The sequence below is a fragment of the Eulemur rufifrons genome, chromosome 30, assembly GCF_041146395.1.
Source record: "Eulemur rufifrons isolate Redbay chromosome 30, OSU_ERuf_1, whole genome shotgun sequence".
Classification (NCBI taxonomy): domain Eukaryota; kingdom Metazoa; phylum Chordata; class Mammalia; order Primates; family Lemuridae; genus Eulemur; species Eulemur rufifrons.
In genome coordinates this window covers 33,877,786-33,892,924 of record NC_091012.1, presented here as the reverse complement: position 1 = coordinate 33,892,924, position 15,139 = coordinate 33,877,786, and the positions used below count along the sequence as shown (strand labels likewise).

Sequence of the window (15,139 nt, the reverse complement as noted above, 5' to 3'; positions counted from 1 at the left end):
GGGGCGGGGCGCGGGCGGGGGATTAGTTAGGAAAGCCGACCCCCTCTCATCTCCAAAGGCGAGGGTCTTCCCACTACCCTCGCTTAGCTTTGCTCCTCTCCCACCTACGCGGCTTTCCCTCCTCTCGTTCTTTCTCCCGTCCTGCCTCCCCACCTGAGCCCTCTTCCACTTTCTCAGTGAGGTTGTAAAGTCAGGCTTTGTGTCGCTGCTGCGCAGCGGGGCGGGATTTCCCTGCCACCCCCCCACCCCAAACCCAACCCCTCCCGCTCACCCCCTCCCCCGCACTGCTCCCGGAGCAGCCTGGGAGTTGTAGTCCAACCGTCCCCCTCCTCCGCCTCGTACTGCGGGCTGGTAGCTCCCCCACTCGCCCGCCCCGGGTTTGCCCAGAGGGTTGAGGAAGAGGCTGAGACCGCCGGGCCTAACCGCGGTGTTCCGCACCGGCTGGGTGGGGAGGCCAGGAGTGCTCTGGAGATTCCTAGCGGGGAGAAATGTGAGAAGGCTAAATTAGACAAAGCTCCGAACGTTGGGAGCCTTTCCTAGAACGCGAAATTTGCGCACCGGGAAACCCTCTACAGACACCCTCGGCCCTAGCTTAGAACTGGAATTTGCGAAACTTTAAAAATTAAAAAAATGAGAGCTGAGTCCAGACTCGCCACGAGGCTGGACATCCCCGCCCAACCCCACCCCTTTTGCACCGCCCTCTAAGGCGGGCCCGAGGCTGTAGGAAAAGAACTTGCAGATTCTTCTAAATAAGTAAAGGGAGTTCAGAGACATTTACACTAGACTTCCGCCGCGCCGCATTCTCATGCCAGCCTGGAGCTGGGGACAGGGCCCAGCTACACCACAGGCCTTCCCTAAGGTCGTGAAGGCCCCTTACTGCTGGATGCAGGTGCTTCTCCTTTTCCACTCTGGGATTTAGATTCATTTTCATAACCTGTACTGGGTATTTTCTTTGTACCAGGCACTGTGCTAGGGGCTGGACAGAGCAGTTTTCTCAAAAAGCTCCCCAGCAGGGTGATCGCAATCTAGTTAGGGGATAAAAGCAAGCGAAAACGCCACTTTAGAATGTAATGGCCGTTAGGATAGAAGTTCAAAATGCTGAAAGAAATAGAGGAGACCAACGTTGCATCTGAAAAGGAAACTTTCCAGAAAGCGCTGGAGATTAAACTGGGCCTTGAAACGTGGAAAGGCTTTAGAGAAGCCGACGGTAGCCCAGGGGGCAAAGTCCAGGGTGGAGGGGGAGGTCAGTGAAAAAGTGCAGGATAAGCTAAGAAAAAGAACACACTGTCTCGGCAGACGCCCAGGATGTGTAGGCGGGGCGGCCCAAACGAAAGCTGAAGAAAGCCTCAAAGAATCTTCAGAAACATATTAGGAAGTTTGAATTTGATTCTATGATCAACGAAGAGGCCATCCCCAATAAAGTGCAAATGCAGGAGTCCTAAGGTTTGTTCCCAAACTATCCTACCTACCAAGAAGTAAAACCAACCGTTTCCAATTCTTCCTCTGCTATGGTTCCTTCTCTTTGCTCACTCTTGAGGCTTGAGGACTGAACTCTGATTTTTTCCTTTTGCTCAAATTCCTTCCTTAAGGAGGCCTGCTGAGTCAGGCTCACAAATGATAAAATCCCACTAAGCAGGTTTTTGTTAACCAAATATAGCGTGGTTTACTTCCTAACCTGATTCTGGTATAGCATTAACATCACTTAAAAGGTAGAAACCCCCATCTTAACTCGAGTATCCCTGCAGATCCTCATCTTAACTTGAGAGATTCTCCTGTCTGGACCTCCTAGAATGCTTACACCTTTATCTTAAATTAAGCATTTCCTTTCTGGTCTTTTAGATAAAGCCTAACTCAGCCAATTGTCAGCCAAAGAATCTTCAAACCCACCATAAGCCCCGGCTTCGAGATGTCCCACCTTTTCGGGGCAAACCAATGTGTGATTCCCATGTATTGATTTATGACTTTACCTGTAACCCCTGTCTCCCTGAAATGTATAAAACTAAACTGTAACCCAGCCACAGCAAGTCCACTTGCTCAAGGCCTCTTGGGCGTGGCTCCGGGTCATGGTCCTCAAATTTGGCTCAGAATAAACTTCTTTCATATATTTCAGAGTTTGGATTTTTCCATCCACAGGCTGTATCTTATGATTAAGATTTATGTTAAATGTGTATTATTTAGGTCCAAGCCTGGTGGCTCATGCCTGCAATCCTAGCACTTTGGGAGGCTGAGGCGGGAGGATCCCTGGAGGCCAGGAGTTCTAGACCAGCCTGAGTACAATAATGAGACCCTTGTGTCTACAAAAAGGAGAAGAATTAGTGGGACTGTGGCTTGTGCCTGTAGTCCTAGGAGTTTGAGTTTGCAGTGAGCTATGATGACGCCATTGCACTCTAGCCTGGGCAACGGAGCAAGACTCTGTCTCGAAAGAAAAGTATATTACTTAGACATTAGAATATTTTATTTTATTGACAAAATGGAGCTAAAGTTTTGCTCTCTACTACTTTAAAGTTGTATTTTTAAATAGAATTTATTTTCTGGCTTTACATTTACTGAATGCAGCAACTACTGTAATTTCATTCACTAATTATTTGTGGAGCAACTACTATGTGGCAGGCACTATTCTAGATACTGGAATTGGGAGGTGCAGGAGGTTACTGTCATTGTTTTAGGATTAAGTCTAGAATCCTTATCAGTAAAACACATTCTTAGGCCAAGCATAGTGGGTCCCGCCTGTTCCTGTAATCCTAGCACTCTGAGAGGCTAAGGCGGAGGTGGGAGGATTGCTTGAGGTCAGAAGTTTGAGACCAGCCTGAGCAAGAGCAAGACCTCATCTCTACAAAAAATAGAAAAATTAGCTGGGCATGGTGGTGTGAGCCTGCAGTCCCAGCTACTCAGGAGGCTGAGGCAGGAGGATGCCTTGAGCCCAGGAGTTTGAGGTTGCAGTGGGCTATGATGAGGCCACTGCATTCTAGCCCAGGTGACAGAGTGAGACCCCGTCTCAAAAAAGAAAAAAAAGAAAAAGAAAAGAAAAAAGAGAAAGAAAACACATTCTTAACTATAAAATAAGTAATAGGAAACTAATTTAGGCATTTGGGGATGCAAGTGCTTGCTAGTAAATAATAAGTAATATCTTTCCATGTTCAATTATGTTAAACAAATGGAAAAATTGTACTTTGCTTACAGATTCAAACAGATTAACTTTAAAAAAAATTAGACCTGGAATTTCTTTTGCAGTATTCTCTCATACTCACCCATTGTAATGTTGCTGCAGTTTAAAAGCAGGGATTATAAGATTCCCCAGGATATAGCAGTATTCTTGGTCATATTTCGTTTGTTATTATAATTCCACTATCTCTTTGTCCTCCTGATTTATTTCAGCACAACATCTACACTCGTGGGTCCAGACTAATTTGCTCCACTATAAAAATTCAATTCCATACAAATCAAAAATGCTCAACAAAACATGAAATTTATGCAAGGTGATTATTTTCCATATCCAAACTCAACCTGAAATTAGAGCTACTCTCACAGACATCCTTTAGAGTCACTCCTTTGTGAGTTTTTTTTTTTAAGAGAAGAAGAAATTATTTTTGTTTGTTTTTTTTTCAGTGCCTCCCTCACAGTTTCCAAAGAAAACCCAGGTGTTGTAGAAAGCCGTTGTCGATGACTATGAAAAGCCAACTGTCAGCCAGCATTTTCATTCAGCCAACTCCACAAACAGAACTGCAAAAACTAACTTCCTCCTGCCTAAACTGTCATAACCTGTGGCACATAACACCAACTCTTCTGGTATATCAGCTGACTGCAGCAGAAAGAAGCCCCAGTCTCCAGCAGGCAGGAGTTCAGAGGAAGCAATCTTCTTTATGTCCTTGTTACCAACTTGACTAGAGATAATCCCTTGCTGCCCTAGGGAGGGAAGGGAAAGAGTTCTTCCTCAACCCTTTCAATTCTGTTGCCCCATTTCTGTGCAATTTACTCAAGAGCCTATCTTCCCTTTTGCCCCCACCCCTTGCTTTTTCCTACCTTCTACCTCAACCTCTCAGAAACCTCACCATGGCGAATGGGCAGAACAACCACTATGGCACAGGCTGCAGGCCACACTCGGGAGGACAGCACACTGCTTCTGGGATCCGGCAGGAGGGGAATGGTGAAGAGAAGGAGTTGCTTCTTCCATCTAATACTTTAAAAAGAAAAAAGGAAGAAAGAAAAAATAAAGCTGTTATATCAGCATCTAAATCACCCCATCATCGATTGACTTGAAGAAATTCAACTGTCTCTGCTGGGCTTCCAAGCATAAGACTATCTTTTGCCCATTTGAAATTCCTTTTCCTCTTTCAAGGCTGGCCTTGGTGTTTATTTATGACCAATTTTACCCATATCTTCCTAACTATTGGCACTCTACAATTCCTCTTCTACATGGCAACCACAGAAATCTTTGGAAGAGAAATCAGATCAAATCACCCCCATGCTTGTGAATTTTCAGTAGCTTCCCATTGCTCTTGGGATAAGTTCAAAATCCTGCTTTAACATCACCAACAAGGCACTGAATTCTCTGACCCCTGCCTTCCTCTCTAACCTCAAGTAGACAACTTACCTTCTCACTCACCTGGCTCCACCCCACTGACTACCTTTCATTCCTGAGTTCCCAAAGCTCCTTCTCTCCTGACAGCTTTTGCGCAGGCAACCATCTCTGTTGGAATGCTTTCACCCGCCTTTGCTATTCATCTTTCAGATCTCAGCTTAAATGTCACTTCCTCAGATGAGATCAGGGCTCCCTGTTATTGTGCTCCAAATAGCCCATATTAATTACATCCCAGGGTACTGACAGATGAGGTTAGTAATCATGAAGAATGGCAGAAGTCCAAGGGGACTGAGGATGATCTAATATTATTTTTTTTTTCAAAAAGAGGAAGTAGGTGTAGTCTAATAATCATGATATCAAAGGCAGGCAAGCTTTTAGAACCGACCATTAAAAGGATAGGATTTTTTTTATCACAGTGGAAAGGAAGAGACAATCACTAGGAACCACAATGAGTTCACTGAGATGTAGTTTGGCCTCTGTGATTTCATAGAAATTATTTCTAATTCAAAATTCTACGTCCTACTAAAATACATTGAGAGGATAGACAGAGAAGAGGTTAGAAATTATATGGCATGGAGAAAACTAAATCCTTATCTCATGATAAGAAGTTATTCATTCAAGATATATCAATGCAGTATAATTATTTTATTTAGAAATAAGGAGGTAAATAGCAGAAGAAACAGTTAAAACAATGAAAAGTATTATACTTGCCTCTGGGAACACAAATCCAGAGTGGGGAAGAAAGGAATAAGGGACTTTTATTTTTTATAAGTCTTATCAACTTTTTAACTATGTACATGCATTATTTTCATAAAAATTAGTTCAAAAATACAACTAGCTTTTGGACACACAGACAGGAAATATAAGAGCATCGTAGCCAAGAAAAATGACAAATATGTGGAAGTGAAAATATTTCAGTAAATAGTAAGTAGTAAGTAGACCTGCCCATAGGTTCATGCTGAGGATTAGTAAATGATACAGAATTTTAACTTCCATTCTCAGGAAGCTACGGGAATATGCATTTCATCAAATGAAGAGAGTAAACCAAGAAAGAAGAAGATATGAGATCCAGAAAATGGAAGGAACATAAAAGAGACTGGAAAGGAATTCCCTGGATGGTAATGAATAAAAGTTCAGGGTTAGACAGCTATGTAGCACAACTAGAGAGGCCAGAGGGGAGTAGGAAGATAGAGGGAACAAGGGGGTATATCTCTAGCAAAAAAAAAAAACAAAAACAAAAACGAAAAAACTAGCTGGGTACGGTGGCTCACACCTGTAATCCTAGCACTCCAGGAGGCTGAGGAAGGAGGGTTGCTTGAGCTTAGGAGTTTGAGAGCAGCCTGAGCAAGAGCAAGACCCCATCTCTACAAAAAATAGAAAAATTAACTGGGTGCGGTGGTGTGGGCCTGGAGTCCCAGCTACTCAGGAGACTGAGGCAGGAGGATCGCTTGAGCCCAGGAGTTTGAGGTTGCAGTGAGCTAGGATGATGCCACTGCCCTCTAGCCCGGGTGACAGAACAAGACTCTGTCTCAAAAAAAAAAAAAAAAAAAAAAAAAAGAAGGAAAGAAAAAAAGAAAAGAACTGAAGCTAAGAGGTTACCAGATATGTTTGACCCAGAGAATAACATTCAGAAAGGTATTACAGTTCTATGGGAAAATTAGTGAAAAATGAGTGATAGACACATAAAAAGTGAAGCAAACAAACTAACAAAAACCGATGCAGCTTTTAACTCCAGGAAAAACAGAAAGTTGCTCAAGATAGTAAATATCATGACATAATATTACTTGGTTCCACAGTGAAAGACATTCACATAGTCATAGCAATTAAAACACTGCATTATTAACTACAAATGCTGGAAGCAGAGATGATTTCTCAACAAGCAACTGTGACTTTTTAAACTTTATGTCAGCATTCCTAAGGGCCTGTTGGGGGTGGATTGAGCCTTTACCCCATCTAAAAAAATTGAGGCTGAGAATGAATACAGCTATATTGCCTGGTAGTAAAAATGACTCACCAGTGTGGAATCTACATAACCCTATATGAATGGGGATGGACTTGGGGGGAGGCATTTGCTAGACTAGTATTGGTACCAGCAATCTGGATCAGCACAGTAGCTGAACCTAATGTCCCTTCCAAAGGTGGAAAAGTTTGGGTAAAAATAAATGACAAGTGGAGAAAAGGAGGAATAATATCTGATGGTAAAAAAATGAAAAAATAGGTTATATATTGAGGGAAATCCAATATTACATTAACACTTGAAAGAGGCACATAGCAAGAGATGACATTGTCTCTTAGCTCAATTATACCAGATACCTGAAAGGATGAAGCTATATGTTTGCCAAGATCACTCCTGCTTTTGGAACCTGGTAAGATCGAATGGAAGCCTGCAAACCTTAGTGACATTACCCTGGGAGACATTCATGCAGTATGCTGGACTGGACTAATTAGTAATGATTGCATGTATTTTGATGTAAAGGATCTGATTTCAAAAACCAGAGGGTGGCATGTGGTGTTATGAGATATATTTTACATATTTTTAAAAATATATTTATATATATATTTTTATCCACAAAAAACAGCCTTGCATTACTGGTTTACAAAATTAAAGTTCTTTTGAAGGATGAAGGGAGAACAAGTTGGAGAGGACTGTGTTGTAAGAGACCTACATCTTTGTTTTCCATAATAAAAAGGAAATAAGTGGCCGGGCGCGGTGGCTCACGCCTGTAATCCTAGCACTCTGGGAGGCCGAGGCGGGTGGATTGCTCAAGGTCAGGAGTTCGAGACCAGCCTGAGCGAGACCCTGTCTCTACTAAAAATAGAAAGACATTATATGGACAACTAAAAATCTATATAGAAAAAATTAGCCGGGCATAGTGGCGCATGCCTGTAGTCCCAGCTACTCGGGAGGCTGAGGCAGTAGGATCGCTTAAGCCGAGGAGTCTGAGGTTGCTGTGAGCTAAGCTGACGCCACGGCACTCACTCTAGCCTGGGCAACAAAGTGAGACTCTGTCTCAACAAAAAAAAAAAAAAAAAAAAGGAAATAAGTACTATCTAAAAACTGAAAGATCAAGAATTATCAGTATAAGTACATTATAGAGAAATATGGAAGTAAATACTAAGAGAAACAGGTAACCTTATTAAAAGTGGTTCCTCTAGTAGAGCAGATTAGAAGTTGGGAGGGATGGAGGAGGCGTCTGCTCTTTTTCTTTATAAGTTGTGATGAGGCACAGTACTCACTATAGTTTTATGAGCTTAAGGGAAGCCATCTTGTATACAGGCTAGTGCAGCCATCTTGTGTACAGACTCACTGCTGTGTGAAGTTGAGAGAAGAATACATGAATAACAGAAAAAAAAAATTTATACACTGATTAACTTGTAACTGATTGTTTAAAATCATTAGGTGTGTATAGTTACATTGTACTACGCTTGGCAGTTCCTTGGATGTTCCTTAAAGAAATGTTCCTTAATTTAACTGATGCTATCTGCTTCTGTAAGGTCGCTTGCTTATGAATTATTGTGCTGAGCTGTATGTGTATTGTTAGTATTGTTAGTGGTGAAGGTATATAACCCCTGCCCGCTTTAAGATCGGGGCCATTCTCTGTGTCTGGACTTTCCCAGAACAGGGGTGGTCGCTGGCCAGCTAATAAAGACTCACTATTTTGGCTCAATTCGGCTTTCAAGTGGTCATTTTCTCGAGTCTCAGACCATAACATAAGTCATTTAAATCTATTTAACTTTTTATTATAAATGTACATTACTTTTAAAAAATAAAAATTAATAAAAGAGAATAAGTAGCATTTTGTGCCAGGCATGGTGGCTCACACCTGTAATCCTAGCACTCTGGGAGGCCAAGGCAGGAGGATCGCTTGAGGTCAGGAGTTCAAGACCAGCCTGAGCAAGAGTGAGACCCCTTCTCTACTAAAAATAGAAAAAAATAGCCAGTCAACTAAAAATAGAAACAAAAAATTAGCCAGGCATGGTGGCGCATGCCTGTAGTCCCAGCTACTCGGGAGGCTGAGGAAGGAAGATCGCTTGAGCCCAGGAGTTTGAGGTTGCTGTGAGCTAGGCTGACGCCATGGCACTCACTCTAGCCCGGGCAACAGAGTGAGACTCTGTCTCCAAAAAAAAAAAAAAAAAAAAAAAAAAGGATAAGTAGCATTTTGAATGGGCAGAAGAGAAGGAGAACATTTCAGCCAAGAGAAACAGTAAAGACACAAAGTATTAATAGTAAGTAGATCTCCCTAGGGGAGTGAGAGTCCACACTGGGGAGTAATGAAAGATAATTTTAATAGCTATCGGCCGGTCACGGTGGCTCACCTCTGTAATCCTAGCACTCTGGGAGGCTGAGGCAGGAGGATCGTTTGAGCTCAGGAGTTCAAGACCAGCCTGAGCAAGAGCGAGACCCCATCTCTACTAAAAATAGAAGGAAATTAGCTGGATAACTAAAAATATATAGAAAAAAATTAGCCAGGCATGGTGGCGCATGCCTGTAGTCCCAGCTACTTGGGAGGCTGAGGCAGGAGGATTGCTTGAGCTCAGGAGTTTGAGGTTGCTGTGAGCTAGGATAACACCACAGCAATCTAGACTGGGCAACAGAGTGAGACTCTGTCAAAAAAAAAAAAAAAATTGGAAGAGCAAAGAGTCAAAGAGGTCTGACTCCAAATCCATCCTCTCAATCACTACATTTTGAAGGAATAATTGACAAGATTTTATCACTGATTTAACTTATAGGACAAAGGAAAGAGGTGAATCCAAAATGACTCTAAAAAATTAAGGCTCATTTAGCAGGAGAATGATGTTCATTTATTCATTTCAACAAATATTTATTGAATGTTGACTACACCCAAGTAATGTGATAGAAATATAACAATGAATGTGAGAAATATAACATGATCCCCGTTCTCATAGAGCTTACTGTCTGTCATACACAGGAAAATCATTCAGGGGATGAGTTCAGTTTTAATTATATTTAAGTAACAATAGGATGTCCAATAAAAATGTTTGTATGCATGGAAAGTGTGATGTTAGAGCTTGGGGTAAGGTGCTCTAAACCTCAAAAATCTATTCCTGGTCAAGGGAAATCAGAATAGAGAAAAGCTATTTCATTTAATGCTTCAGAAATTCTGTATGAGCTTTAAGAGTGTAGTTTCAATGGTAGTTGCACTTTGCAGATTGCAGGAGTTTATAGGTGTAAACTGTTCATTTGCAAAGCTTGATGGTGGAAGAAGGAAAAATATATTGTAAAAAAGCTAGCAGGGCCATCAGGATTTAGCAACTTTTCTTTTCCAAACTAAAGGAGACCTGTACATGTTTAAAGGCAGAAAGGGAAAAAGTTCTGTAGAAACGAGAAGCTAAAGACTTTAGAAAGAGAAGGTAATTGAGAAAGCTGGGTGTGAAATGAGGGAGTCGGGGATGAACTGAAAAACACAGGGCTCAGGTTTGAGGTGGGGAGGGAATACTTCTTCCTTAAGGCAAGAAAAAAGGCTGAGAGAGGAGAGAGTGAATCCAATGGTATTAGATGAAGAGGATGCATGGGAGTAAGTGAACTCTATCTTTTAAAATTTTTTTTTATTGTTGTTTGTTTTTTATTTTTATTGAGACAGAGTCTTACTCTGTCACCCAGGCTGGAGTGCAATGGCACATCGTAGCTCACTGTAGGCTCGAACCTGCAGTGGTTGAAGTGGGCTCAAGCAAACCTCCCACTTCAGCTTCCCGAGTAGCTAGGACTATAGGCATGTGCCACCACACCCAGCTACTTTTTAAATTTTTGTAGAGGTGGGGTCTTGCTATGTTGCCCAGGCTGGTCTCAAACTCCTGGCCTCAAGAGATCCTCCTACCTTGGCCTCCCAAAAGTGCTGGGATTATAAGAATGAGCTACCACACCCAGCCATCTTTATCTTTTGAGCAAAGCTTAGTTTTTGTTAGAACAAACAATTGGGAAAGGAGATGGGGCTTCCTAAGGAATCAAAGAACAGAGTTTGAGATTCAGATCTGAAAATTACCAAATCTTTGGATATTCCACATCCCTATTTAAATGGCTTTCTCCTGTTTTAAAATAATAGCAGATTGCACCATCCTCCAGTCTTCCTGATCAATTAATTCAGATTTTGTCTCACCCAGGCCAACATTTAGGTACTAAGACTCAGGCAGGATGCCATCAAAATCCATTAAAAATGGCTCTCTTCCCAGCAGTGATAAAGATGCAAACTCCCCTTAACAATCAAATCCAACCTTGAATTAATTAATATCTCTGTTGGTGTCTGTTTTATTTTTAAGTCTTATAGTTCTTACTGGCTCAATTTCTAGCATTTGTAATTCCATTTGGCACTCTTCAGCAAGTATTTAATCTGCCCTACTTGAAAAAGTATTTGCCATTTTGATTCCACTTATTTCTCATCACAGGATATAACTGTGCACAAATACATCAACATGCACAAAAAATACACCAACATGCACAAACACAGAACAAACACAAGACCTGCTTGAGGACAGGGACCATGCCTTATTTTATCTTTGCCCCTATTTCCCTGGGAAGAATATGGCATATCATTGAAGCCCAGGAAATGCTGACGAATGAATGAATGATTATCTATGTGCTGTTAAGGAGAGAGCCCTAAACTGAGATTCAGCAGATGTCAATTCTAGCTGTTAATGAGAGTTTCCCCTTGGACAAATCACTTACACTCTCTGGACCTTATTTCCCCATGTGAAAATGAGGGAACTGGATGACTTATTAAATTGCTTCTGACTGAATTTTATGAATTTTACATGCCATTTTAAAGCAGATATAATTTCAGTTTTCCAAGTAGCAATATTTAGATTGCTGTTAGAAACTTGTTCTAAATCCCTGGCCAGCTCATTGGCTACTGCCTGTGAATCAGAGTAGGTCTGTACCTCAAGTCCTCTCTCTTAGGATTAATAGAAAACCACATATGCTCCTCAAAGTTCTGTCCACTAGGGAGAATTCTCTTTCCCATTGTCTTCTAGGAGCACCCCGTAGTGAGGTGGCAGTACTGCAGTCACCCACTTTCAGATGGTGCCAGCTTAACTGCAGAGTTATGTGTAAATCAGGCTCATTTATTTCTTTTTTATCTTCAGTCATGTGGTCATAGGTAACTTGCCATGAGGCCACAGGTATGGATCGAGGGAGGGGCAGCAGTATGGCAGAAGCAAGTGCCATGGGGGCCTGGAGCACTTGCTCATGAAACTAACGTATGCCTTCAGAGCCTGCTCAGGCCCCATCTCACATATACACCTTCCACAAGATGATGGGATACTGCTGGGCACACCAGAGTTTATGGCCAGGCAGGTCAGCTAACACTCAGTTTGTGATGGGCAGCCTGTGTCTTATCCTACCTGGCCAGATATTCAGTCTCCACTAGAACCCATCAGCAAACCAGGAGATTCTTCTCAAGAAGATAGCTCCCAACAAAACAGGAAATCAAGATGATCAAGGCAGCCACCCTGACAGGTGTCTGCAGACCTCCCCTCCTTTTAGCACTGCCTTCTTCCAGCCCCTGCCTCGAGTGTCCAGGGCTCTTCTGCAATTCCAGCTTATGAATGAAAGAATGAGATCTGATAAACCTCTTCAGTCTAAGAATTTGGGGACTTCTAAAAGTGTTTAGATGTTTATAATGAACATGTAAGGAAACGGTTTTACAATGAAAAGTGTTTAGATGTTTCTAGGAGATGAGTAATGTTGAGTCTATGGTGATGAGATTTCAAATATCAATAAATGAGCTTTTTGGGTGTGTTCACTCACCTACTGCCCTTCAGATCACACCTTCTAAGTGTCCGCGAACTATTTTGCTCAATACCTTCTGTTTTACATTTGTGGGAAGGGCCAAGTTTCCTCTCTGCCCCAGTCGGCCTACCTTTCAAAATTCAACACATCCTGGCCAGGCATGGTGGCTCATGCCAGTCATCCTAGCACTTTGGGAGGCCAAGGTGGGAGGATCACTTGAGGCCAGGTGTTCAAGACCAGCCTGAGCAACATAGCGAGACCCTGTTTCTACAAAAAAATTAGCCAGGCATGGTGGTGCATGCCTGTAGTCCCAGCTACTCGGGAGGCTGAGGCAGGAGAATCACTTGAGTCCAGACGTTTGAGGTTGCTGTGAGCTAGGCTGATGCCATGGCACTCCAGCCCAGGCAACAGGGAGAGACCCTGTCTTGGAAAAAAACAAAAACAAAAACAAAAAAACAAAATTCAATACCTCCTCCTTACTCTGTCCTCCCCACACCATACTACCACATCAGTGGTTTATGAGAATCTTGCCTACAGCCATACCACCCTGAACACGCTGGATCTCATCTGATCTCACAAGCTAAGCAGGGTCGGGCCTGGTTAGTACTTGGATGGGATAATCTTCCTAGTGAACACTGGGGGGACCAGAAAATACCCAACAATAAAAGAAAGAGTAAACCCATCAAATGAATTAAGTACTTCAACTGTACATTCATTAAAATTAAAAGTAAAGCTGCTTCTTTCACTAGTTGTATACATACGTATAGATTGCCCAGAATCACCCAGGCAACCAGACAGAATATGGGACTTCAAAGACACAGTGGTCTTGTCATTCTTCACAGGAAGTTAATTAGCTCCTCTCCTGCAGAACATTACTAAGACTATGATTGGTAATAGCTCAACTCCTGCTCAGCTGTAAGTCATAATTAATAATTAGGCTATTTTTCTGGTAACTGCCATTCCTTGAGTGCTGAGCAATCTTCTATCGTTAATGACTATTGTACTTTTTACCGTGGGGCAGGCATGTTTCCAAAGACCCGCAGGCATCCACGGGAAGTTTGAGCCAGTTCTAATCACTGTGAATCTCCTGCAAACCCACTCCCCTCCCCATACCAACGTTGTTATCCAAATAAAATCACAATAAAGGAATAGAAAAGTCACAACAGGGTGGAATAGAGTTTATGGACCAAGTGTGTGCATGTTTTTCAGGCAACAGTTTTCTTTTTCTCTTTAAACGCTGGATCATTAGGTTCCTTATCTCTTTTGGGCTGCCTCCCTGAATTATTTCTCAGTCCACCAGCAATTTGGCATTCTCTGAAGTACAGGACTCTTGATAATTGCCTTGATTCATCCACTTTAGGGGTGGTGCTTCCTGGATAGTGTACATATTTGAAATATGTACAAAATTCCTGATATCACCAATTGTGTATTTAATAGAGGTATGTGAGACTACTTCACTTTTTGACAGTCTATAAAGTGCCATATTAACATCGGTTACTACTACTTACTATTATTTAGTGGGAAAAGTCAATATCTTGTTTGGTTTCAACCACAGCTTCCTTGGGAATATATGGTAATTTTCCCAATTAGTTTTTGTTCTTGGCCCAGATCATAAACAATATTCATGATCTCAAAATGTACAGAGAATTTATTTATAGCTTTGACATATTTTTCCATAAACTTTTAAAACATTAACAAGCTTTGAAATGAAGCACACTAGGAAAGTAATTGATTCATATTCATTTCTGTTGGTGACCTGAGGATTGCATAACTATAAGAATGGATAGGAACAGGCAAAAGTTAAGCAAATTGCTGTGATTATGGGTCATGAGATTATGTATAATATATTTGGGTCTTTATGTGTATCTCATATTTCCAGAATGTAGTCACACAGTGACCTTTGGCATTCCTTAGAGGAAGCCATTGTATACTTAATCTCAATTTCTTCCGCAGTGGCAGGGATGGCAAATATATGACACACATGTTGTTGCCAGTTGCCACTCCCTACTCCCCACTTTCACATTCATAACAGATAGTGCTAGTCAATTATGGCACTTTTTGTCTCTGAACTTGGAAGCGATCCCATATTCTTTTTCAGTCCAGCCCTCTACACAGCCATATCAATAGATCAGAGTAGTTATTTGAGATAAAACTCATTTGTCATTCCTGTTCTAACCTTAAGAAGACATACAGTACATTGTCTTAGTCAAGGAGCAGGGCTAGCAAGGGGAAAAAACTGATTTCCAACTAGCTCAAGAAAGGGGGATTTATTAATACAACAGACAGTATTAGAGATGTCTGGACTGTGAAGTACAGCCCAGGCCACAGAGTGATTGAAACTGGAATTGGCAAGCAGGAACTGAGATTGTTTGCTCTTTTTCTCAAAGTCCATTGTATTAGTCAGCGTTCTCCAGAGAAACAACCAATAGGCTACATGAAGATATTTATTATGAAAGTTGGCTCATGCAATTACGGAGACTGAGAAGTCCAACAATCTGTCATCTCCAAGCTAGAGAACCAGGAAGGCCAGTGGTATAATTCAGGCTTAGTCTGAAGGCCTGAGAACCAGGGGAGTGGAAGGTGCAACTCCCATTCCGAGGCCGAAGGTCTGAGAAAAAGAGGAGAGAGTTCAGGAGCTCTGACATTTGAGGATAGGAGAAAATGAATGCCCCAGCTTCAGAAAAGGGAATGAATTTCACCCTTCCTCCACATTTTTGTTCTGTTCAGGCCCTCAACAGATTTGATGATGCCCTTCCACATTGGTGAGGATGAATCTTCTTTACTCAGTCTACTGATCTGAATGCTAATCTCTTCCA

At 41.9% G+C, this 15,139-nt stretch overlaps 1 protein-coding gene across 1 annotated transcript in view; it reads right to left on the bottom strand.

Annotated features, from left to right (window-relative positions):
- C30HXorf66 (chromosome 30 CXorf66 homolog) overlaps nucleotides 1-15,139 on the bottom strand; it is a 28,079-nt gene that overhangs the window by 283 nt on the left and 12,657 nt on the right. The window contains exons 4-5 of the mRNA XM_069464181.1: nucleotides 878-1,025; nucleotides 272-475 (exon numbers count right to left, since the gene is read on the bottom strand). Of these exons, the coding sequence (XP_069320282.1) occupies nucleotides 272-475; nucleotides 878-1,025 (352 nt within the window). The remainder of the gene's footprint in view (nucleotides 1-271; nucleotides 476-877; nucleotides 1,026-15,139) is intronic.